Source organism: Trichomycterus rosablanca, chromosome 4 (genome assembly GCF_030014385.1).
Source record: "Trichomycterus rosablanca isolate fTriRos1 chromosome 4, fTriRos1.hap1, whole genome shotgun sequence".
Classification (NCBI taxonomy): Eukaryota; Metazoa; Chordata; class Actinopteri; order Siluriformes; family Trichomycteridae; genus Trichomycterus; species Trichomycterus rosablanca.
The window spans coordinates 43,550,433-43,575,430 of NC_085991.1; the positions used below are offsets into that span (position 1 = coordinate 43,550,433).

The window sequence follows — 24,998 nt, forward strand, 5'->3', positions numbered from 1 at the left end:
GGTCACAGGACGCCGCCCATATGGCGCTGTTGGCTGGATATTTTTGGTTGGTGGACTATTCTCAGTCCAGCAGGGACAGTAAGGTGTTTAAAAACCAGCTGTTTAAAAACCAATGTTTTCACTCCTCTAAGCTTATGGTTGTATGGATTAAAAAAAAATATTTGGGTGGTGGATCATTCTCAGTACTGCAGTGACACTGACATGGTGGTGGTGTGTTAGTGTATGTTGTGCTGGTATGAGTAGATCAGACACAGCAGTGCTGCTGGTTTTTAAACACCTTACTGTCCCTGCTGGACTGAGAATAGTCCACCAATCAAAAATATCCAGCCAACAGCGCCACATGGGCGGCGTCCTGTGACCACTGATAAAGTTCTAGAGGATGACCAACTAAAACAGCAGCAATAGATGAGCGATCATCTCTGACTTCACATCTACAAGGTGGAGCAACTAGGTAGGAGTGTCTAATAGAGTGGACAGTGAGTGGACACGGTATTTAAAAACTCCAGCAGCGCTGCTGTGTCTGATCCACTTATAACAGCACAACACACACTAACACACCACCACCATGTCAGTGTCACTGCAGTGCTGAGAATGATCCACCACCTAAATAATACCTGCTCTGTGGTGGTCCTGTGGGGGTCCTGACCATTGAAGAACAGGGTGAAAGCAGGTTAAAAAAGTTTGTAGAGCAGCCTGAACAAGCCTGGGACTGTCCAGAGCTTTCATTTGTTTATTAGAACAGTGTATTCTTAGCTGTCCATCTGACAAGGAGACGTGTAACAAATAAGCAGTAGTTATTGGTAAAATGATATTAGAATTACTTGATGTTTGGCTAGGTTTGATCTTGCTAGTGTGTGAGGGTTTATAAGCTTTAGCTTTGTTCTCACTGAGTCACATGATGGGCATGATTTCTAAACAGTGCAGTTCAGGGGAGGTGTTTTTTCTGGTAAAGAGAATTCGAGAATGTGTGTGTGTAAGAGAGAGAAAGTTTAAAAAAAAAAACTATTTACTAATTACTTTTATGCACAGGGAATTTTTTCTTGGTGTAGGTGTAAATATACAGGTGTAGGTTATGTTTGAAGGGCCCTTCTGTTGGCCTGGCAGAAGAATCTAGGCAGGTGGTTGTTTGTCCTCCAAGGTCTTAGTTTTGCTCTGTGCTTAGTTTTGCCTTATTTTTTGTTGTGCTTCTTTTGACATTCCCCCTATTCACTTCTGGTTGTGTTGCGCGCGCACACACACACACACTTGCCTGTCTTCAGGTTTCTAAAAGATCAGGTGTTCATGTTGTACATACTAATCAGAACCACTTTTCATTTCCCATGAATGATTCAGCATTCCCACTTTCTCAGTGAATAAAACCACTTTTCTTTAAAGAGCACTCTTGTCTTGTATTGGGACGTTTTAGTGATGGTTTAATGTTCATTAGTGATTGTAGAACAGTGTGTTCAGATCCCATTTCCCACGATCAGTTTAGGCCTCGTTTACATTTACATTTTCAGCAACAAAAAGTAAATAATAATAGTTCAAAATGTGTCTAAAACTGCTCATTACCAAAGTTTAACAGTGTCATCCAAAAAGTCACACAACAAAGAGTGGAAACCAATGAATGTTTGAATTCAAAATGCAAAACCCACTGATGATACAATAAATCTACATATTTACTCAATAAATCATTGACTCATTTTATAACCCGGTTTAGTGTTGGGTTCTTTTTCTACATCACAATTTTTTAGTTAATTGTACTATTAAATCTTATGTTCACAGCACCCTGAGAAAAACTGTAACTGCTTATAATATTTTAAACTTCTTTGTACCTACTTATGGATGTGTATCACATTTTTGGAGTAAAACATTGATTGTTACAAAATAATGAATTGATATATGTGGAATATCCTAGTTTCTACACTATTTTCTAAAATAGCTGCATTTCAGCTGTAATGCTTAGTCCATATACTGCAGTAACAAGTGTCAGTCAGTTCGGAGCAGGTCCCACATGACAGGAGCACAGATTCAGTCTTATTACTGATTTAATTTATTCAGTTATTCTTTTAACAAATCCAGTTGACTAAGCCTAGGTGCCGTGCTGAGCTGTGTTTTGGCTTAAGACTGTGTGGAATGGTTTTTCAGCCACGTGTTAATTATGTGCTTGCTTTAAACAAAGTTATGTTTTAAAAGATATGGTTTATTTCACTATTTTGTAAATTTTTTTAGTGTAAGGCTAAATAATACACACATAGGTAAACACCCCTCTGTCTTTACTTTTTGGATGTGAGAATTTGCAGGCATCATATTCTAAATTAGTTTATATATTAGTAAAACATTAGAGATCTTTTCTTTGTGCTTTGTCAGGTAAATAAAGGTTCTTGTCCCATCATTCCTGGAACTGTGGTAATTTTGTCCTGTTTTACAGTAATTTTATACATTCTGAATAAAAAAACACAGCTGCCATGTGCTAGCTAGCTAAATTGTTAGCTACATTATTTTATACTCAGTGTTTATTTTCCCAGTTTGCTGAGAAAATGTCTTTACATGTTGAACGACCACTTGAGTGGGCAGAATATTGTGTTTTGCTTTGTAAATGTTCATTTGCAGAAATTGTTGAAAAATCATTTCATATTGACACAGTAAACTGATTTTGTCTCTGCAGCAGGAGATCCTGTATCAGTACCCACTTTCTGAAGCAGCTGCACAGTTAAAGGGAGTGAGAGGAATTTTCCTCACCTTGTCTGATATGCTAGTAAACGTCACTGGAGGACAGATAGTCAGGTGAGTTCAAGACTTTTTTCTTAATTTAAGATGCATCCACAATCGTTTTCTGCTTTCAAGCCTAGTGTTACTTTTAAATTTAAACAAAAAAAGACTGCGGTGCCACCCAAGCGCCCGGATATTTGTGATTGTTAAGTATCAGATTTGTACACATTTTCAGTTTACTCATTCTGTCTGTTTGTCTCTCTGTGTGTCTGTTTGTCTGTTGCAGTTCTTCTTTGTTGCTCAGTAAACAGTTGATACACGTGGCTTACTGGAAGGAAGGAGACAATCTGCTGGTGATCGGCCTTCCTGCTGACAGGTGATCATGTCATGTTCCAGTAACACCAATCACAGTTATGTGTTCATGTATGTTTACAACTGATTTCTTACATTCTTCAAATTTATCAAAATAAATCATTTTGTCCGACTGCTGTCTTGCACTTGGTTACTGGTATGTAATACTTTGTGAATCTGCATATTTGACAGTTTTCCTTCTAAAGTCAACAAAAATGGGTAGAGTTTATTTTCACAAACAGCTGATAAATATTAAGGCTTATAAACAGACAGACAGACAAATAGATATATACTTTATTGTAATATTATACAACAATTAAGGGCACCTGAACAAATTATGTTTGTGTCCAAATGAAGACAGTTGTCCAGTGTGTTATTATAATGATTTATTGGCTAACTGTATGGATGGTAGCGTAAAGCATGCTTAACCCCATGTGAGTAATAAATACTACTGTTTATTCTGCAGGGTGCCACTGTTGCATCTACAAACTGTTATGGAAGGAGTAGTGCGAACTCTCCGGGTCATGTATGGCTCTCTGGACAGGTGAGTTCTGTTTTGGTACTTTGTGTTTGATTCATTTTTATTGGACGGAGTAGTGTAAAGCACATCACCACTGGACGTTGGAGCAGTGGAGCCTTGTTTGGAGCTGTGTTCCGTGGAGTGAAGAATCATGCTTCTCAATCTGGCAATCTATTGGACAGGCTGGGTTTGGTGAATGCCAGGAGAATGTTACCCGCCCGAATGCATTGTGCCAGCTGTAAAGTTTGGTGGAAAGGAAATCCTAATGTTTTGGCATACCAAGACAATTTGGACAATTGTGTACTTCCAACTTTTTGGGAACAGTTTAGGGAAGGCCCTTTTCTGTTCCAGCATCACTGTGCCCTGGTGCACAAAGTTGTGGTTGAGTGAGTTTGATGTGGAAGAACTTGACTGGCCTGCACAGAGCCCCGACCTTAACCCCATTCAACACCTTTGGGATGAACTAGAACAGTAATTGTGAACCAGATCCTCTTGTCCAACATCAGTGTCTGACCTCACAAATGCTCTTTTGGATAAATGGACAAAAATTTCCACAGACACACTACAAAATAATGTAGAAACCCTCCCAAGAAGAGTGGAAGCTGTTATAGCTGCAAATGCAGGACCAACTCCATATTGATGCCTATGGATTTAAAATGAGATGTCATTAAAGCTCCTGTAGGTGTAATAAGTGGGTGTCCCAATACCTTTTGTCCATGTAGGACCAGAGGATCCGGTTTACAATTACTGTTCTAGTTTATCATATATATACATACACCGATCAGCCATAACATTAAAACCACCTCCTTGTTTCTACACACACTATACATTTCATCAGCTCCACTTACCATATAGAAGCACTTTGTAGCTCTACAATTACTGACTGTAGTGCATCTATTTCTCTACATACCTTTTTAACCTGCTTTCACCCTGTTCTTTAATGGTCAGGACCCCCACAGAGCAGGTATTATTTAGGTGGTGGATCATTCTCAGCACTGCAGTGACACTGACATGGTGGGGGTGTGTTAGTGTGTGTTGTGCTGGTATGAGTGGATCAGACACAGCAGCGCTGCTGGAGTTTTTAAATACCGTGTCCTCTGACTGTCCACTCTATTAGACACTCCTACCTAGTTGGTCCACCTTGTAGATGTAAAATCAGAGATGATTTTCTGATGAGAAAGATGATCATCTATTGCTGCTGTTTGAGTTGGCCATCTTCTAGACCTTAATCAGTGGTCACAGGCCGCTGCCCACGGGGCGCTGTTGGCTGGATGTTTTTGGTTGGTGGACTATTCTCAGTCCAGCAGGGACAGTGAGATGTTTAAAAACTCCATCAGCGATGCTGTGTCTTCCACCCATACCAGCACAACACACACTAACATACCACCACCATGTCAGTGTCACTGCAGTGCTGAGAATGATCCACCACCACCACGTCCTGTGGGGGTCCTGACCATTGAAGAACAGGGTGAAAGCAGGCTAAAAAAGTATGTAAATAAATAGATGGACTACAGTTAGTTATTGTAGAACTACAAAGTGCTTCTATATGGTAAGTGGAGCTGATAAAATGGACATTGAGTGTAGAAACAAGGAGGTGGTCATAATGTTATGTCTGATGGGTGTATATATATATATATATATATATATATAGCAGTTTTTCTAAACTAAATGTAGCTTCTGTTTTGTTTACCCTGGCCTGAGTATAGATGGTGTGTATGTGTGTGAAAATAAGAAAGTATTACGTTTTAGAGGTGTATTTTTGAGTTTTGAGGCGTAGTTGTGTAACATTGAGTCTTGTTGCGTTTTTGGATTTCTCTTTATTCTCCCTTTTCGGTTCTCTCTCTTTGTAGTGCCTTCAGTGAGGTGGAGAACACTTCTCGACTGGATCATTTCTTCTGTCTGTTCTTCCAGAGGCTTATCCAACCATCTCAGTTATGTGACAGCACCTGCTCCTCCCTCAAAGACCTGTCTGAGACCCTCTTCCTGGATGGCTTACCTGCTGTACGCTGGCTTACTTTACCACCAGACATTAAGGCATGTTTTAAAGTCTTACATATAGTCAATGTTGGACTGATGATAGTCGCTCATAGTACATAGTACAGATATGAAACACCTGACTGATTCCCCCCTATAAGGGGCCAAATTGTTATGGCCTGACATCTGGATTGAAGTGTTTCTCAAACAGCAAGGGCTGCTCACAGTGGTCGGGGGAGGAACAAGCCATGAATTGCTGACAGGTTGTTGGGCAACCAAGACTCAATTGATATCAGAGGATATGAAGGCTGTGTCATTTGGTACAGACCAACAGAAGAACTACTGTGACTCAAATAGCAAAATATTTTAAAACTGGTGATGAGGTTAATGAGGGGCCAGTGATAGCTCAGTGGTTAAGGTATTGGATTAGTAAACAGAAGGTTGCCGGTTCAAGCCCCGCCACCACCAAGTTGCCACTGTTGGGTCCCTGAGCAAGGCCCTTAACCCTCAATTGCTCATTGTGTTCGGCTCATTGTGTAAGTCGCTTTGGATAAAAGCGTCTGCTAAATGCTGAAAATGTAAATGTAAATGTTAATGTGCACAACACACAATCAATTGAACCCTTCTGGTCCTAGTCCTATTTTTTTCACGATTATGTGGACAGTATGTGTGTATCGTTTACCCATGGAAGAGATGCACCAGGAAGCACTGTAGGATGATTCACCTTAAAATGTACAGACGTTAAAGGACCTGTTGGTAATGTCCTGGTGTCAAAAACCACAGGACTCCTTCAGATGTCTTGTGGAGTCCATGTCTTGGGCAACAACAATTATGTCAGTGTGAGAGAACATGTCGTTTGATGGAACATAATGTAAAACCTCTGACCTGCGCTTGTAGATGTACATAAATAAGCATTTTAGTAAGCAAACAACTAAAGCATCTCTGCCATCATACAGGTGGAGGTGGATACTGTTCTGTCTGACTTCGAGTCATCAGATTTTGGTGACATGGTGAGTCTAAACACAATTAGCAATTCATCACTTATTAAACATGATGATCATAAAAAAAAAAGTCAAACAGAGCACATTTTTTGTTTTCAATCTTTTCTTCAAATCCTTTTCACTAGTCAGAAGACTTCTATGGCATGAGGCGTCTGTATGTAATCTTGGGTTCCTGTCTCTTCTACAAGGTGAGTCCTGCACACTGCATGCATCCTAACTGAGATCAGTATCGTTGGAAAGGATGACGTGTTAGAGCCGACGAACCACTGAACAAGTGACGGGTTAAATTATAAATGAGGAGCGTAAGAGTTTGATTCGGTTTGTTTAAAGAAGCATATCATGTGATCCACAAATTGTTATGTTGGATTTTGGCTTCAAATGATAATGAGGACATATATATACAGTGTATCACAAAAGTGAGTACACCCCTCACATTTCTGCAAATATTTTATTATATCTTTTCATGGGACAACACTATAGACATGAAACTTGGATATAACTTAGAGTAGTCAGTGTACAACTTGTATAGCAGTGTAGATTTACTGTCTTCTGAAAATAACTCAACACACAGCCATTAATGTCTAAATGGCTGGCAACATAAGTGAGTACACCCCACAGTGAACATGTCCAAATTGTGCCCAAAGTGTCAATATTTTGTGTGACCACCATTATTATCCAGCACTGCCTTAACCCTCCTGGGCATGGAATTCACCAGAGCTGCACAGGTTGCTACTGGAATCCTCTTCCACTCCTCCATGATGACATCATGGAGCTGGTGGATGTTAGACACCTTGAACTCCTCCACCTTCCACTTGAGGATGCGCCACAGGTGCTCAATTGGGTTTAGTCCATCACCTTTACCTTCAGCTTCCTCAGCAAGGCAGTTGTCATCTTGGAGGTTGTGTTTGGGGTCGTTATCCTGTTGGAAAACTGCCATGAGGCCCAGTTTTCGAAGGGAGGGGATCATGCTCTGTTTCAGAATGTCACAGTACATGTTGGAATTCATGTTTCTCTCAATGAACTGCAGCTCCCCAGTGCCAGCAACACTCATGCAGCCCAAGACCATGATGCTACCACCACCATGCTTGACTGTAGGCAAGATACAGTTGTCTTGGTACTTCTCACCAGGGTGCCGCCACACATGCTGGACACCATCTGAGCCAAACAAGTTTATCTTGGTCTCGTCAGACCACAGGGCATTCCAGTAATCCATGTTCTTGGACTGCTTGTCTTCAGCAAACTGTTTGCGGGCTTTCTTGTGCGTCAGCTTTCTTCTGGGATGACGACCATGCAGACCGAGTTGATGCAGTGTGCGGCGTATGGTCTGAGCACTGACAGGCTGACCTCCCACGTCTTCAACCTCTGCAGCAATGCTGGCAGCACTCATGTGTCTATTTTTTAAAGCCAACCTCTGGATATGACGCCGAACACGTGGACTCAACTTCTTTGGTCGACCCTGGCGAAGCCTGTTCCGAGTGGAACCTGTCCTGGAAAACCGCTGTATGACCTTGGCCACCATGCTGTAGCTCAGTTTCAGGGTGTTAGCAATCTTCTTATAGCCCAGGCCATCTTTGTGGAGAGCAACAATTCTATTTCTCACATCCTCAGAGAGTTCTTTGCCATGAGGTGCCATGTTGAATATCCAGTGGCCAGTATGAGAGAATTGTACCCAAAACACCAAATTTAACAGCCCTGCTCCCCATTTACACCTGGGACCTTGACACATGACACCAGGGAGGGACAACGACACATTTGGGCACAATTTGGACATGTTCACTGTGGGGTGTACTCACTTATGTTGCCAGCCATTTAGACATTAATGGCTGTGTGTTGAGTTATTTTCAGAAGACAGTAAATCTACACTGCTATACAAGCTGTACACTGACTACTCTCAGTTATATCCAAGTTTCATGTCTATAGTGTTGTCCCATGAAAAGATATAATGAAATATTTGCAGAAATGTGAGGGGTGTACTCACTTTTGTGATACACTGTATATATATTGAGAATGGCTGTATGGCTGCTTGTACACTGATCAGCCATAACATTAAAACCACCTCCTTGTTTTTACACTCACTGTCTATTTTATCAGCTCCACTTACCATATAGAAGCACTTTGTAGTTCTACAATTACTGACTGTAGTCCATCTGTTTCTCTGCATGCTTTGTTAGCCCCCTTTCATGCTGTTCTTCAATGATCAGGACTCTCCCAGGACCACTACAGAGCAGGTATTATTTAGGTGGTGGATCATTCTCAGCACTGCAGTGACACTGACATGGTGGTGGTGTGTTAGTGTATGTTGTGCTGCTATGAGTGGATTAGACACAGCAGCGCTGCTGGAGTTTTTAAACACCTCACTGTCACTGCTGGACTGATAATAGTCCACCAACCAAAAACCTGTGACCACTAATGAAAGGCTAAAAGATGACCAACTCAAACAGCAGCAATAGATGAGCGATTGTCTCTGACTTTACATCTACAAGGTGGACCAACTAGGTAGGAGTGTCTAATAGAGTGGACAGTCAGTGGACACGGTATTTGAAAACTCCAGCAGCGCTGCCGTGTCTGATCCACTCATACCAGCACAACACACACTAACACACCACCACCATGTCTGTGAATGATCCACCACCCAAATAATACCTGCTCTGTGGGGGTCCTGTGGGGGTCCTGACCATTGAAGAACAGCATGAAAGGGGACTAACGAAGCATGTAGAGAAACACATGGACTACAGTCAGTAATTGTAGAACTACAAAGTGTTTTTATATGGTAAGTGGAGCTGATAAAATGGACAGTAAGTGTAGAAACAAGGAGGTGGTTTTAATGTTATGGCTGATCAGTCATTTATAAGAGTAAGAAGGCTTTCACATAACACGCGTTATACAGAAATCACAGCAACTGCCCTTAGGTGTTAATAAAGTGGCCGTGCATTAAACATGCATTAATCTGTGCAAGTGTGGCACATACTGTATAATCTAGCACAGTTGAACTTGATTATAATCTAGAAATCCCAGCCATAATCTTGAATAGAAATTAACATCAGTAAAATTCAGTAAAACATCAGTACATCATCAGTAAAAGTAAGCAAGCCAGTGTGTTTCAGAAGTCGACCAAGATGTTTTAATTCACTGGGATACTTTCATACACAGACAAACTAGTGTAACAATCACATGTAGATAAACAGTGTAGAGTAATACACATGGTTCCTTTTCAGACTTAGGGGAGTTAAATAGAACGAGCAGAAATGTAAAACATTCCCATTCATTCCCAGCACTGTCCATTACTGTCTATTTAAATCCATGTTTTTTTCTCCTCAGGGTTATCTGATAGCGAACCACCTCCCAAAGGAGGACCTGTTGGAAGTGTGTCTGTACTGCCAACACTACAGTCTGTTGACGCTTGGTGCAGAGCAGCGTGTGGGTCAGCTGGTGGTGTGGAGGGAGGTGTTTCCTCAGCACCACACACAACCGACCCCCAGCACCTTTCATTCTACCTCCCGTCTGGGCTACTGTGAGCCCCACAGCCGCTACTTTCTTCTCATTGTAGGCCTGGTAAGAGTAAAAGTTTGCATTTATACATAATATGTGTATTATGCCTATACATCGACAGATCAAAACAACAGGACCACCTGCCTAATATGCTGCCAAAACAGCTCTGACCCGCCAAGGAGTCCTGTGGTATCTGATAACAGGACACTACCAGCAAGTCCTTCTGTATGTTGTGAGGTGGATCATCCCACAGTGTCTCCCGGTGCATCTCTTCATGAGTTAACAATGCCTGTGTCTGGCTGTCCAAATTATCTTGAAAAAAAAGGGATTCGTCAGACCAGTTGACATTGCTCCGATGACCAAGTCTGAAGCCTGCATGTCTATATTCACCACATCAGCAGTATTTAAATTATCTGTAATTTAAGCCACTGTTGCTGTTCTCCATACTAGTTGGTCTATACCAGACACCTTCATGTCTACTGGTATCAATGAGTCTTTGGTAGTTGTAGCCTAGTGGTTAAGGTTCTGGTTCAGTAATCAGAAGGTTGCCGGTTCAAGCCCTACCACTGCCAGGTTGCCACTGTTGGGCCCTTAAGCAAATCCCTTAACCCTCAATTGCTTAGATTGTATATTGTCACAACTATATACAAATAGCTTTGAATAAAAGTGTCCAGTAAATGCTGAAAATGTAAATGAGTCTTGGCCGCCCAACAACCTGTCAGCAGTTTCTGGCTCGCCCATTGTTGGACGACTGTCTGTAGGTACTCACCACGGCTGCCTGTAAACACCCCTTGCTGTTTCTGTGATATTTTAATTTGGCTCTTATTAAAGTCACTCAGTCTTTATGCCTGATGCACTCAGAACTACTTTTAACTCTGACTGTGACATGCACAACTGTTGTTGTAGATATTTTCATGCTCATTGTTTGGTGGTCCTAATGTTTTGCTTCTAAAATTACATACACAATAGCGTAGGTGCTTCTGTGGGTTCTCTGTGTTTAGAATGATATAAAATGTCCTGTGATCAATCGACTTCTGCGTTTTTCTAGAAACACTTTATGCAGTGTGTGTTACTGGAGGCCGGCGGATGTGCGTCTCCCGCTCTTGGATCTCCGGGTCCGGACTGCATCTACGTTGACCAGGTCAAAGCGACTCTTATGCAGCTTGAGAGTATCAGCTCAGCTTTTGAAGAACGTCTCGCCGCTCCCTCTATCCCCTGTCTGTCCTGCGCTGACTGGTTTCTACCTCATGCTGGGCGGGATCGGCAGGACAGGATCGGCAGCTCACCCATCCTCAACCGGTTAACCGCAGCGATCAAGCCTCCTTCTCCCGGAACGATCGGTCGAAGTCTGTTTGGAGAGGCCGGGTCTGGGCTGAAGGGCAGGAAGCCAAGCCCGCAGAGGAATGCATCAGACAGTGGGAGTGAAGGCAGGGGTGAGCAGGGTGAGGCTGGGCAGAGGGTGCCACTTGCTGGAACACGCAGGGACTCACTGGGGTCTGGAGGTTCGGACGGTAGCGGTGGCAGTGGAGGACTGTTCAAGGTGCTCGCAGTACTTTTATCCAATGTTTAATTAAAATATGTAGGGGTTATTTATTTACATTTGCAGATTTTAGCAGACACTTTTATACAAAGTGACATCATTTTTGGGTGACAGTGTTTAAACACGCTAGCCCAACAGTACTGAGATCTTAATCTCTCAAGTTTGAATCTCAGCTCTGCTACCAGTTAACCTGGCAACTGTCCAACAAGTCCTATAGTGTATCCAGGTCAATACAGTGAATATTTTCCTCAGGATAAATAAAGTATCTATATAATATAAATATTTTCTGTATATGTATGTGTTTATATGTTTGTGTCTGTTATTTATTTGACTGCAGGTACCCAGACTTAAGCAGCAGAACCCGTTCTATCTCGGTTCATTGAGAAAAAGTCTGACTAACAGAGAGAGCGAGGAGATGCAGAACACACTGAAGTGAGTTAGTGTGGAAGCACAGTGTCATGTTTTATGTCACACAAAAGTACACATTGGTTTCTAACAATACTGTCATTGTATGTCCTGATTAGAACATTTTGAATGTGCTGTAGTAAAAACTGCAGTCTGAAAGATTACTTATCTTAAACTAAATAAGTCAAATTGCTGACTCTCTCTATGTCTAGAATGATAGTTCTCAAACAAAGCTGTTAGCTACAGTTTCTTAGGGGTATTAGAGTACATGCATCATATTTTGGCATCTAGCCCTGGCTCTGGCTACTAAGTTATTTTTACATTTTAGGCATTTTAGCAGACGCCTTTATCCAAAGCGACTTACAGTAGTAACAGGATGTAGTCTGAGCAATTAAGGGTTAAGGGCCTTGCTCAAGGGCCCAACAGCAGCAACCTGGCAAAATAGTAAATGTTAACCAAACATGCTGTCTTTATTGCTTGTAAACATCTTAAAGTAAACATCAGATATTTTGTATGTTAAATAAGTTATGGCTGTATTGATTTAAAAGCACATTAATGCGGTGGGTCCACCAGACCCGCAAACACTGGCTGAGTAACAAAACTGTGAACACCACACAAGGGTTAAGAGGACCCAAACTAGTACATCTGTAAAGAAGCATCTGCAGTCATTATGTTTCTTCACTTATTTGTGCAATTAATAAATAAAAAAACTGTTGCTAATTATAGTTATTGTCTGTATGTCCGTTTCAGGCTTACAGCGGGTTTGGAGAACACTCTCTTTCACTACGTTTTAATGGAGACGGTGCAGGGCATCTTTATTGCACCAACACACAGAGAAATATCCCAGCTCAACGGCTCCATCCACCCTCAGCTCATCCGGAATTTTCACCACTGCTGCCTTTCCATACGCCACGCCTTCCAGCAGAGCCTGTCTCCACAGGTACTGGCGCTAACAGTTCGTTCTCTGTATGATAAATTGCATATTTAAAAATGTTACAATTCTCTAATGCAGAAAAAAATAGGGATTTTTTTTGGAAGGGAAAGTCATACAGGCCTGCAGCATCCATCACTGCTACTGATCATCACTGCAGTTCAATGTGGGAAAAAAAAACACTCGGGTGACACAGAGTTAAAACACGTTAATCCACCAGTACTGAGATCTTAAGCTCTCAAGTTTGAATATCAGCTCTGCTACCAGTCGACCGGGCAACTGTCCAACAAGTTCTATAGTGTATCCAGGTCAATACAGTGAATATTTTCCTCAGGATAAATAAAGTATCTATCTAATATAAATATTTTCTGTATATGTATGTGTTTATATGTTCTATGTAGCAGAAGCAACAAGGAGCTGAAAGGCCACCTTCTTCTGGAGGTCTTGGTCCAATCAAAGAACACGGCATTTTGTTCCAGTGTAAACCTGAGAACTGGACCGACCAGAAGAAACCTCCACCAACCATGAACTACTGGGTTATTGGGTACATATTTTCTACTATAGAACAAACACATCTTTTGAACATGGTTTAAACTGATGTTATCCACTCACTGTCCACTCTATTAGGAACACGTGTACGCATCTGTACATTCATCAGGGACAACTTGGTGGTGAGGCCAGTAACCTTCTGATTATTAATCTAGTACTGTAACCACTGAGCTGCCACTAGTACTGTAACCACTGAGCTGCCACTAGTACTGTAACCACTGAGCTGCCAGATGCCTTTATTCAAAATGACTTACAGTTAAGACTAAACTGATGGTTGTGGTGCTCAGGAGCCCAACAGTGGCAACTTGGCAGTGCTGGGACTTAAACCAGCACCCTTCTGATAACTTTAACTTTAACCACTCAGCTACCACTGCCAATTTTAGATGTATTTTTATGGATCAGTCACTTTGTGACTATAGTGCATTTTTATGCACATGTACCCAAAGCCATCAAATAATTTTGACACAATTTGCATTAATTTCCTTGGTTATTGTTTGGCAGGGCAGGGAACTCGCAGACTGTGTTTTATAATAAAATATGTAATAAATATTTGCATAACTTTCTTATTATACTTTATCTCAGACCTGAAATAGTATAAGCAGTCGAATTTTAATATTTTAAGCCAAGTCTTTCAATAAGATAATTTTAAACCCGATATTCAGAAGCACTTTTTTTGCTTTAATTGCTGCTGCACTCAGCAGTCTTGGCGCCATGATCTGTCTGTACTAATAAATCAGAAAGACAAATAGGTCTGAGTGTTGCCGGTACCTGCAGCTGGGATTCAGTGGAATTTTAGTCTAAACACGAGACAGAAATTGCAGCTATTCATCTGTTCACTACCTTCACCTGCATCCTATATGATTTTAGTTTTTTCCATTTCATACAGTCACTCAGAGGTCAAACACCTAGCCTGTTGTCTGATTTGTATCATTTTATTTAAATATGAATGCTTACAATACTGCTAACAAAAAAATCTGAGAACATTTCTCCACATTTTATTTACACCACTGTGTGGTGAAACAGAGTTACAGGAGGTAGTCAAGTCATTTTTTTGCAGTGTATAACCCTAATAAGCAAATAGAGTGGTAAGGAAAACCTCGTGAGGAACCAGACTCAACAGGCCCCCCAAAATCACAAGTAAAACAATGACAAAGAGTTCATCATCGATCAGTTTAGTTTGATGGCTGCCTTTAGTAACAGGTTTGACATTTCTGTGTAGGGGTAGCTTAGCAGTTAAAGTCCTGGACTAGTAATCAGAAGGTTCCTGATTCAAGAAGGTCCAAAATCTGCCAGCTTAACACTGATGGGCCGTTGACCAAGACTCTTAACCCTCAAAGGCTTGGATTGTATACAGTCACAAATGTACATGTTGCAGAATAAATATGGGCAGTTTGACATTGTAAATGCATCTCTAAATCAATCAAATTAAATGGTAGGACTAACCCACCATTGAGTTTGAGTTTGAGTTTCAGTAGTGCTGCCGGCCTGGTCAGTCACCCAGAAATGGCTGTGTCTGAGGAGGGAAGGTCGAATGACTCCTCTTGTGTGAGCTAAGTGTAGCTCTGTTTGTATTCACCACAGTTTAAAGCCAAATTTGCAAAGACTTTTAGCAGAATTTTAATTTCATTTGACCCCACAAGACAACCTTACCCATACACTTTATAAAAGCCACAACAAAAACACTAAATTAAACCCAAAATATGAAGCTTTAAAATATAACATCTGTTGGATGGTTAAATGTCACCTGCTTGAGATTATCACAACCATCTCCTGATAAGTATCCTTTACGAAGGTTGGAACACTCAGTACCATTAATAGTGATAGACACTACATACATTCACATAATTGGCTCTATTTTCTTGCTGCAGTGTACAGTATAATTCTTCTGTATTAATAAATGTGCCATTAAGTGGAGTGGTCCCTAGATGTAAAGGCTAAGAATATAATGCATTTAGATTGTACTTTGTCCAGTTTATACACTCCTTACCTAGTTACTAAAGATAAATGTATGATTGTTCCATTGTTCTGTGTGCTGTGTTTCAGGCGGATGGTGTTAGAACCTGTTCCTCAGGAGTTCTACGTGTGTTTCCATGATTCAGTACCAGAAGTGCCTGTTGAGATGGCCTTTAGACTCTCATTCGGCCTGACCATGTAAAGGATTCTCAGACTGATATGGAAATTATGTTGGGTTGAAGTAAAAGACATGCAGGTCAGTTAGCGAACAGTGTTAAGTGAATCCTCGAGCACTTTTTTATTCTCTAGTCGAATTTATGGCATCTGCAACACACTGTATGTGCCAGTACCACAAACATGAAATCCTCCACTGTGAAAGAAACAGGAGTAAAACAGTTTACTTACATTTCATTTATAATGAAAGATCAAGAACAACTGCAGTATTTAAATAATAGGAGTGTAAGAAAATGATCAGTTAATCCACATAAATAATAATGATTCCCATGTATAATGTACCATATTGTTTGCACTAGATAGCAATGCCGCCTCACATGAAGAAGGTCCTGGGATTGATTCCCAGGTGGAGCGGTCTGGGTCCTTTTTGTGTGGAGTTTGCATGTTTTCCCTGTGTCTGCATGGGTGCTCTGGTTTCCTTTCACAGTCCAAAGGCATGCAGTCAGGTCAATTGGAGATACTTACGTCCCCCCTACGTATGTGTGTTTTCCTTGTGATTGACTGGCGACCTGTCCAGGGTGTTTCCTACCTTTCACCCAGTGACTCATACCCACTATGAGTAAGAATAAGATAAATTGATGGTAAAACAGACATTGAATAAATTAATGAATTGAAGATACACCTCTCTGGTACAAACAGTAATTGATTTGTTTCTAAGCTACACATCCCACCCAGATGTAATTTGTGAATATACAGTTCATACAGTTCACTGTAGGCCATCTGTGGCTCTGTACACTCATAAAACTCAATGACCAGAGGATGTGTGGACTATATTTAGATTTCTGACTGCAGCTGTACCTCCCAACTCAGTGCAGTAGGTGCTTATGAGTGTACCAGTCAACGGTTATACTGACCTGATCGTGGTTAAAAACAGATGTGTGTTGGTATTAATGCCATAAAGTAATAAACCATTATGAAATCTAACGTTACCAAACCCAAAATCAAGCATATAATACCTTTATGATCGATCATTGATGACCCTTGCAAGTACAGTTGATGTATCATTTGTTTTTTGTTTTACAAACCATGAATAAAATATTTATAGATTTTGTGTATTTACAAGTATAGAATTTCCCATTTATATGACAGTTGAGTAGTTCTGTTATCTCAGTACAGAAGCTTGTCTGTGGTAGTTGCACATACAGGTGCAGAATGTGTGTGTTGTGGTAAAACAACATTTATACCTCAGATTGAGCTGTATTTAAAAAAAAAAAAAGGGCAGAGTAAAGCTAGGCTAAAGATTACAGGCAAGGCTAAAGGACGATGCTGCAATAGTGTAAAAACACTACAAAAAAACTAAAAATTCAGTCACTGTTGTGTGAGACTTGCTTTGGCTGGTCATTTATTGATGAAGACATTTAAGCATTAATCAATGTGTATTTAAATCTAGCAATGAATCAAGCCAGACCTTTAACAAGCTGTCAATTTGACAATAACAGCAAAGCTACAGTGCTGTAAAAAAGTTTTTTTTGCCATTTTTTGCCTATTTGTCACACCTCTATGTTTTGGATTATCAAATTATTTAAAATATTAGGCAATAATTACGCCAAATGTTTTTTTTTTTTATACATTTAGCACGTCCAATTTCGTCCCATCTATCATCCTCTCATTACTGCGGATTCCTGCTCCTGATTGGGGCTGACGAGGCCGTTCCACGCCTCCTCCGAAATGTGCACAGTGGGTCTTATCACCCACACTTGACGAGTGCAGCGTGGCAGAGTACCGTGCACGGAGGATCACACACTCCGCCACACCCCCTCCCGTCTCCATACAGGCGCCACCAACCAGCCAGCAGAGGGCGCAACCGCCCCGTACCTGAGAGAGCATCCCCTACGGTCTCAAGTCCCGCCCCCCACCCGGACAACAGGCCAATCGTTGTCCATAGCCGCCCAGCCTCGACCGTGAAGGCAGAGCTGGATTCGAAACGACGCTTCTTCGAAATCCAGACGCTCCTTCGAAATCCAGCTCTGGTTGCATCGCGTGTCTTTTACCGCTGCGCCACCTGAGCGGCCCGCCAAATGTTTTTAATGCTGATTTCATTTAATGAGGGAAAATGCTGTTCAGCTGTTCAGAGAGATATAGGTTTCGTACAAGTCTTGATATTTTAACACATGAAATGTTCATTTAAAACAGTATTATGTTGTTTTTATCTCATAATAAAATGATTTGGAATATCTAAAACATTTAAATGTGACAAATTAGCAAAAAATGTAAGATATCAGGTCAGGGACAAATACTTTTTAACAGTGCTGAATATACATTTTACTATGCATTAAGTGGCCTTTATAATGCTGGACCAAATACAGTAAACTTTATGAGCATAACTATGCACATGCTGCTGACATTATAAAACTTTATATGGACCAACTTTAACATTCATTTGTATGATTGGAAGAGATCATTAATATGGAAGAAGATTTATTTAAGATGCACCAGTTTGTGTTTTGTACTGAATCTTTATATGATGCTGTTTATACAAGCGCACATCACAGATGTATAAAATAAATTCAAATTTGCTTTCATATTATGTTGTATTTTATGTGTCTTACAACAAAACACCCGGACCAGTCCACAAAATCAAAACCATAAAGCTTTGTCCATATAATAAAAAGTCTTGTAATGAGTTTGAAAGGCATATTTATTAATTGTCATGTTTTCCTGTGTTATCCTGGTCAGGGTTGTGGTGGTCCAGTTTTCATGTCATCACTGGGCACAATGCATATGATCAGCTATATCTACAAGGGGAATGGCCAAAGTCTTATGATGGATTGGCACAGTCCAGGGTATTCCAGCCTTGTGACCAGTGTTTTCTGTGCTTCTGTCTCGTTTTAAGCATTCCTCTTTATAACTTTACAACTTTATACCCCAACGCTGTCGACAAGGCTGCACCTTTAGTACATTACTAAAGTGCACACTTCTAGTGGCCTAAGGTTCTATTTTTAGTGCATGAAGGAACCAGTAAATAAGAATTATAATAATTTGTACCAAATTTGAACCAAATTATTTTTTTCTTAACCACAATTAGTGATAAAGGCTTTTTCATGTAAACTCATAATTTGCAGTAATTCACTTACACTGCATCAGCTGGATTAGTCAGTTGCAAACACACGCACACACATACACGTCTTTTTTTCTTTTAAATGCAACAAAAACATCAAACACCCTAGGAGAAACACATGACTCCTAATAATATGTAAATAAAGCAGAGGAGTAGTCACATGACATGGTAGTGGGATGTGTTTTTACATGTTTGTATTGTAATGCATGGCCACAATACATTAGTACACCTTTCTTTCACCTTTGGCTGCTCCCACTGTTTTGGGGCCAACAATGTGGGTGATTCTGGTCTGCATACTAAATCTGGCACATGTTTAAATTTCTAAAATATAAAACTATGGCTATAAACTGTGTTGTAAGTTCATGTCAAATGGGATTAGTGCAGTCGAGTCAACTTTATTTATATAGCGCTTTTTACAATAGACATTGTCTCAAAGCAACTTTACAAAATCCAGGACCAACAAATACAAAAACCCCTGTTGAGCAAGCCGAGGGCGACTGTGGCAAGGAAAAACTCCCTGAAAATTACAGGAAGAAACCTTGAGAGGAACCAGACTCAGTAGGGCCCATCCTTCTTGGGTGGTCTGGAGGATACTTTAAATAAATACACTATTTACACAAAGCATACAAACAGAATTAAATGATCTAAAAGTTATAACTGGTAATAAATAGATAAATAAATAATAATAGAGTTGTTCTTCGCTCTAGTCTTCAATAAAGTCTGTAGTGAGTTCTTGTCATTCTTGGTGCAATTACTCCAGACCCGTCACATCCGGCAGGAGCAGCATCGTTGTCACGGCAGTCTTGACTTTTAATCCTTAACCTCGGCGGGTAAACAGGTTTCCATCAGAATGCCTTTGGAGTAAAACAACAAAGAATGTAGTTAATAATGTACAATGCTAGTTGAGTAAAACAGTTTTACAGAGAGTTTTAGACTCCGGCAGCCCTAAATATTACAGCATAACTAAAAGGGAGAGCAAGCAGGTAACAAGGTCATGAAGGTCATGCAGTCTACGTGGTGTTTGGTCTGGACATTTTGAGTGGAGTTCATGACGTTCACGCTGCACTCTGCACCAGCAGTAAGTTTTTTCTATAACAGTCCAGACTGCAGAGTGGTGTTCCAGTCTTAGAGCATGAATATTTCTTCAGATTGGGGCAGCCAGCCACCCCACAGCTTACTGAAGCAGGAGGAGAAGGGTGTGGAGGGGCAGGAGAGGTAACCCCAACTGGGCAAGAGATTACAGCTCCCTGTGCATTGTCGGAGTACCTGACCATGGGAACCTGCGCTTGCTTGGCCTTGCGCTCCTTCGTGCTCTTGATTTTGGCCTTGCTGGTCTTGGTGAGTCTTTCGATGGTCTGGTTCTTGTTTTCCTCAGCCTTTTTGGCGGCCTGTAGGCGTCTCTTCCGGGCCCTTTCTTCCCGTTTTTGCAGCATCTCTGCAGTCATTTCCTTCTCCTTATAGCCCATGGGCAGCTCGAGCAGAGGCACACTCTGCTGCTTGTGCAACAGCGCTTTCTGTTGATGGTAAAAAGTAAGACAAGATATGTTTAACAGCTGGACTTCAGTTTTAAATACATCTTAAGTATAATTAAGGCAATCAGGATGCACCAGACCACAATTTGAAGTGTCAAAGCAAAAGGTATGAATACTTTTTAATTTAATTTTTATTAACCACTTTATCCTGGTCAGGGTCATGGCTGGTCTGGTTCTACTGGACAAGACACCAGTCCAATTCAGGGCTTCAGCTGAGACTGCTTTCTTTCAAAGTTGGTGTAACCGATCATGCCACATTTGCCACCCAAAATGCCACTATAACCAGTAATATAATAGATTCTTGGTATGGAACAGTGGCTTGGTGGGTAGCACTGTCGCCTTACAGCGAAAAGGTCCTGGGTTCAACTCCCAGATGGAATGGTCTGGGTCCTTCCTGTGTGGAGTTTGCATGTTCTATATCAAATTTAAATTTAAATTGCCTGTTATGGTTTTTAACACTGAACTTGAGCTGATGAATCTTGTGTAACCTGTAACTACCAGCCCTGTCATGAATGTAAGCACAGTTTAAAACATGACGTGAGAAGTGGCAGTGAGAAGTGACTAATCTATCTCTTTCTTGAGCTCTCCATTGTCATCCAGTTCTCCTTTCTCCAATGCATCCAGCCATTTCTCCTCCTCAGCCAAAGGACCTTCCATGTCGTGTCCATGTCGGGCAGATGTGACAGCTCCAGGTTACTGTCCTCATCTGGAATGTGGGATGCATTAGTGAATCAATATAATGAACCAAGTTTTAGAAGAATTTTTGTTTTTGAAGAGAAACAGATGTATTACATATTGCAAAGCATGTCAATAAAGCAATAAAGGCCGCTCAGGTGGTGCAGCGGTAAAAACACACGCTGTTCACCAGAGCTGAGATCTCGAATACGTTGTATCAAATTCGATTGGCCTGTTGTTCAGATAGGGGCGGGATTACGCCGGATGTGGACTCTCTCTCAGACTAGTGCGATTGTGACCTCTGCTGGCTGGTTGGTGGCACCTGCACGGAGATGGGAAAGGAGTGCGGTAGAGGGTGTGGCTCTCCGTACACAGTGCTGTACTGCATTGCACTCATCAAGTGTAGGTAATAAGATGTTCGATTACTGTGCATGTGTCGGAGGGGGCGTGGAGCAGCCTCGTCCTCCCCAATCAGGAGCAGGGACCAGCATTAGTGAGAGAATGATTGACGGGTAGAAACTGGATGCGCTAAAGTGGGAGAAAAAGGGTTAAAAAAATTAAATTAAATTTAAAAAATAATAAATGGGCCGCTCAGGCGGCTCAGTGGTAAAAACACACGCTGCAACCAGAGCTGGATTCTGAGTACGTAGTATCGAATCCAGCTCTGCTTCACCGGTTCGAAGCTGAGTGGCTGCATGAGCAACGATTGGCCGGTTGCTCAGTTGGGGGGTGGGACAAAGAACCGGATGTGGGTCTCTCTCTGTCAGAATGCGATTACGACCTCCGCTGGCTGATTAGAGGCGCCTGCAAAGGAGATGAGGAAGAGTGCCCTTAAGGTGTGTCTCTCCACATGCAACGCTAGGTGGCGCCAAACTCATAAATGTGTAGGTGGAAAAAATGCATCTGGCTGCTGCTCATGTTTTAGAGGGGATATGGGTTAGCTTCGATCTCCTCGGTCAGGGCCGGGTTCGGCATAGACAGAGAGGAAGTACGATGCAAATTGAACAATTGGATGCGCTAACGGGGGAGAAAAAGGGGAAATTTTTTTTTACAAAAATAAATAAAAAAATCATTAAATAAATAAATAAAGCAATAAAGCGTGACTCTCCATATTGTTAGAAATTCAGCAATATTCAGGAGCCAGGAGACTTCCGGGTCTTTAGGAGTAGAGTAGTTTATTGACACATACAGACGTATGGGCACAGCTTGGAAGACCGACAGAAAATCTGACTAGGCATATCCTGGGGAGACTTTATATACACTAGAAATTAGGGGAGGATTCACAAGGATCAAAAAGAAGGAAGGTTGTTGGTTTGGGTAATGCAGGATCAAAGAAGGGTGATCGGGAGGGTACTGGAAGGGTGTTGGTTTTATGGTGGGTGATACAGGAGATATAGGACAAGGGTGAACAAAAGGGTTTTGGGCTTTATGACACAATTAGGTGTGGGTAGACAGGATTGGGTGTGTGTGTAGGATACAGGGAGTGGGGGTAATGCAGGATGGGGGATCAAACAGTAGGGCTCACTCAATATACAAAATATAAGAAAAGAGGGGGATAATTTTTTCTTAATCCTCCCTCTGATTCTCCCTAATGGAAAATCACAAAACCAAAATACAAAACATACAGACAATGAGAGAAAGACAAAAACAAACATTTAAAGGGGTTATAATTATACAGAACAGGACAATGCCTACTTCTGTAAAGTTAAGCAGAGATTGTCCAAGAAGTTCACGCAGCCAAGTTCTGGAGCTGTTTATGGCTGTTACTTGGATGTAAGTTGACAAAGATGTTGGATATGTCCTTAGAGAGATGAATTTTCTCAGTCGAAGAGTGCCAGAAACATCTGGTGTCTTCAGGTGTGTCCACGATGGATGCAGTCAGGAGCTTGGATGGTTGATTGCATGGCGATATGTCACACCTCCATTGTTCATCCATGTGCAATCCCATGCAGTGAAACCACGTTGGAGTGAGGTCGACATGTTGTTCTAGTCGGCTTCAACAGTCAACCAGGCAGATCGTCATGCAGACATACCCAGCTCACTATCCAACTTCTGGGTATTTCTGTGGGAAACACAAAGAAACGTACGCAGTGAACTGTTCCTCATTGAGTTTAGTCTCTTTAATTAATTAATTTACTTGTCATGTAAGGTTACTTGCTGCTTCTCACTATCTGTCCATTAGTAGGGGCTGCTATGGTAATATACAGTGTGTGGAAAAGTCTTCACCACAGAGTTTGGCCCCCATAGTTTTAAACACTACAGTTCTTCTCTGTGGCTCTGTATATTACCCACCCCTCCTCTTTCTGATCCTAACACTCAATTCAGATGAGCAGACACAACCTTACAGTGAGAAACATTAAGCCATGTTTCCTTTCCCTCACATTTCACTGAGTCAATAATAAGCAGAACCTGATATGGGCCATCCCATCTAGGTTTTAAATGTTCACAGTTCTCAGCTTGGAGAATCAGACTTTAATTTAAAAATGGAAGATATGTTATTATTGTTACACTCTGTATTAGTAAGTGATACAATGCTTGCTGGTGGTAAAAACCTGTCCTTTTAGCTGCTTCATCAGCAAATCTGTTGACTTGTGCTTCAAACTACTGTAAATGGCACCAGTGTGTGATTTGACTTTATCAACAGCTAAATCTGTGGGTAAGTTAACTGCCTCCAAAAGATTCTGTACCAAATCAGCATTTTTTAACAGGGGTACCTGCAGCCGTCAGGAAACCTCTATGTTTCCGCAATGTCCAAAATCATGGACCACCCCAAATGCACAACAAGAATCTGTATAAACCATGGCCTTCTTGCATGATGCAAGTTTACATGCTTCAGTTAGGGCCACCAACTCAGCCTGCTGTGCTGAGTAAGAAGGAGGATAACTACTGGCTAAAGTTTGGTAGCTGTCAGTTACTGCCCATCCAGATTTACGCTGACCATCACTGTGGGTTAAGGAACCGTCAGTAAAAAGAATCAAATCAGGGTTATCGAGTGGGGCATCTTTAAAAACAGGATGAGGATTAGATAATTAATTGCAATCATGGTTGCCTCCTTCCTCAGTGGCATCAGTCAGTGAAGACATCATAAGAGAGGAAGAATTGTTCATGGGTGCATTCTGAATTACCACATTAGGAGCTGTCAAAACTGCAAGCCACTTACCCCACCTGGAGGCTGTTACTGACAAGGCATGACCATTATTGAGTAGTGCTGACACAGAATGAGGACCTTTGACTACTACTATTTGTTCTAGCGTTCATGACGTGTTGTCCAGGGTTACTTTTAAGCAGATCGTATAGTGGTTGTGAAATTGCAGCATAAGAATTTTATCCAGGGTCTCCAGTAATTGCATAGACTGTGCAATTTGTGCACTGTAGTTGCCAGTGACATTGCATTAATTGCAGAGCTTCTAGCAGGCATAATTCATCTAGAACCCTGGGTAACCAATTGTCACGAATATTGTACACCAGCACAACATAACTGTGCTTCGTCATGCAAGGCGTTGTGTTCTTTGCTAGCCAAAAGATCAGGAAATGCCCTCATATCTGTGTCATGTGTTTCCTTATTCTTACTACTCAAAAGAACATTATCAACACCAAGGTTCCAAACACAAGAATCAGCAGAAATTAACAAAGAGCAGTTCAGCTCCCTCAGAAAATCCATGCCAAAAATATTTTCAACTTTTCCTACCCAAAATTGCCATAAAATGATTTTAGGCCTTAGATTAAAAGATATGGGTGAAGATAAAGTTAAGGGAATACCAACATTACCCTTTTCCTCAGCTGTGATGTGTTTGTCTGTTAAAGGTATTCCTAAGGATATGCAAACTGTTTCTGACAGAGTTGTGACTTGAGCCCCTGTGTCTACAAGAAATTAAAAATTCTGTTCTCCGATTTGAACATCAACGCGTTTCTCAGACACGTCACTGATAGCACACAAAAGGGCTGAAACAGCTAGGCAAATTGGTCAAGTTTCCTTGATTTCACCTTCCCAATTATGTACCTCTGATGAAACATTAGTCACAGGTGCATTTGAATGTGCCTTGAAAAAGATACTTGATCACTAGTATGGTCAGAATCCTCATCAGATGAAAAGAA

The 24,998-nt window shown here is 41.3% G+C and overlaps 1 protein-coding gene and 1 pseudogene across 1 annotated transcript in view; one reads left to right on the forward strand and one right to left on the reverse strand.

Moving 5' to 3' along the window:
- Positions 1 to 18,074, forward strand: part of intu (inturned planar cell polarity protein) — a 37,489-nt gene extending 19,415 nt beyond the window's left edge. The window contains exons 5-17 of the mRNA XM_062993369.1: positions 2,648 to 2,766; positions 2,978 to 3,067; positions 3,509 to 3,586; positions 5,413 to 5,596; positions 6,493 to 6,546; positions 6,663 to 6,725; positions 9,856 to 10,089; positions 11,075 to 11,566; positions 11,904 to 11,998; positions 12,722 to 12,911; positions 13,304 to 13,446; positions 15,495 to 15,660; positions 17,214 to 18,074. Of these exons, the coding sequence (XP_062849439.1) occupies positions 2,648 to 2,766; positions 2,978 to 3,067; positions 3,509 to 3,586; positions 5,413 to 5,596; positions 6,493 to 6,546; positions 6,663 to 6,725; positions 9,856 to 10,089; positions 11,075 to 11,566; positions 11,904 to 11,998; positions 12,722 to 12,911; positions 13,304 to 13,446; positions 15,495 to 15,606 (1,854 nt within the window). The 3' untranslated portion in view covers positions 15,607 to 15,660; positions 17,214 to 18,074. The remainder of the gene's footprint in view (positions 1 to 2,647; positions 2,767 to 2,977; positions 3,068 to 3,508; positions 3,587 to 5,412; positions 5,597 to 6,492; positions 6,547 to 6,662; positions 6,726 to 9,855; positions 10,090 to 11,074; positions 11,567 to 11,903; positions 11,999 to 12,721; positions 12,912 to 13,303; positions 13,447 to 15,494; positions 15,661 to 17,213) is intronic.
- Positions 18,075 to 19,751: 1,677 nt separating this feature from the next.
- LOC134311722 (INO80 complex subunit B-like) overlaps positions 19,752 to 24,998 on the reverse strand; it is a 40,600-nt pseudogene continuing 35,353 nt past the window's right edge.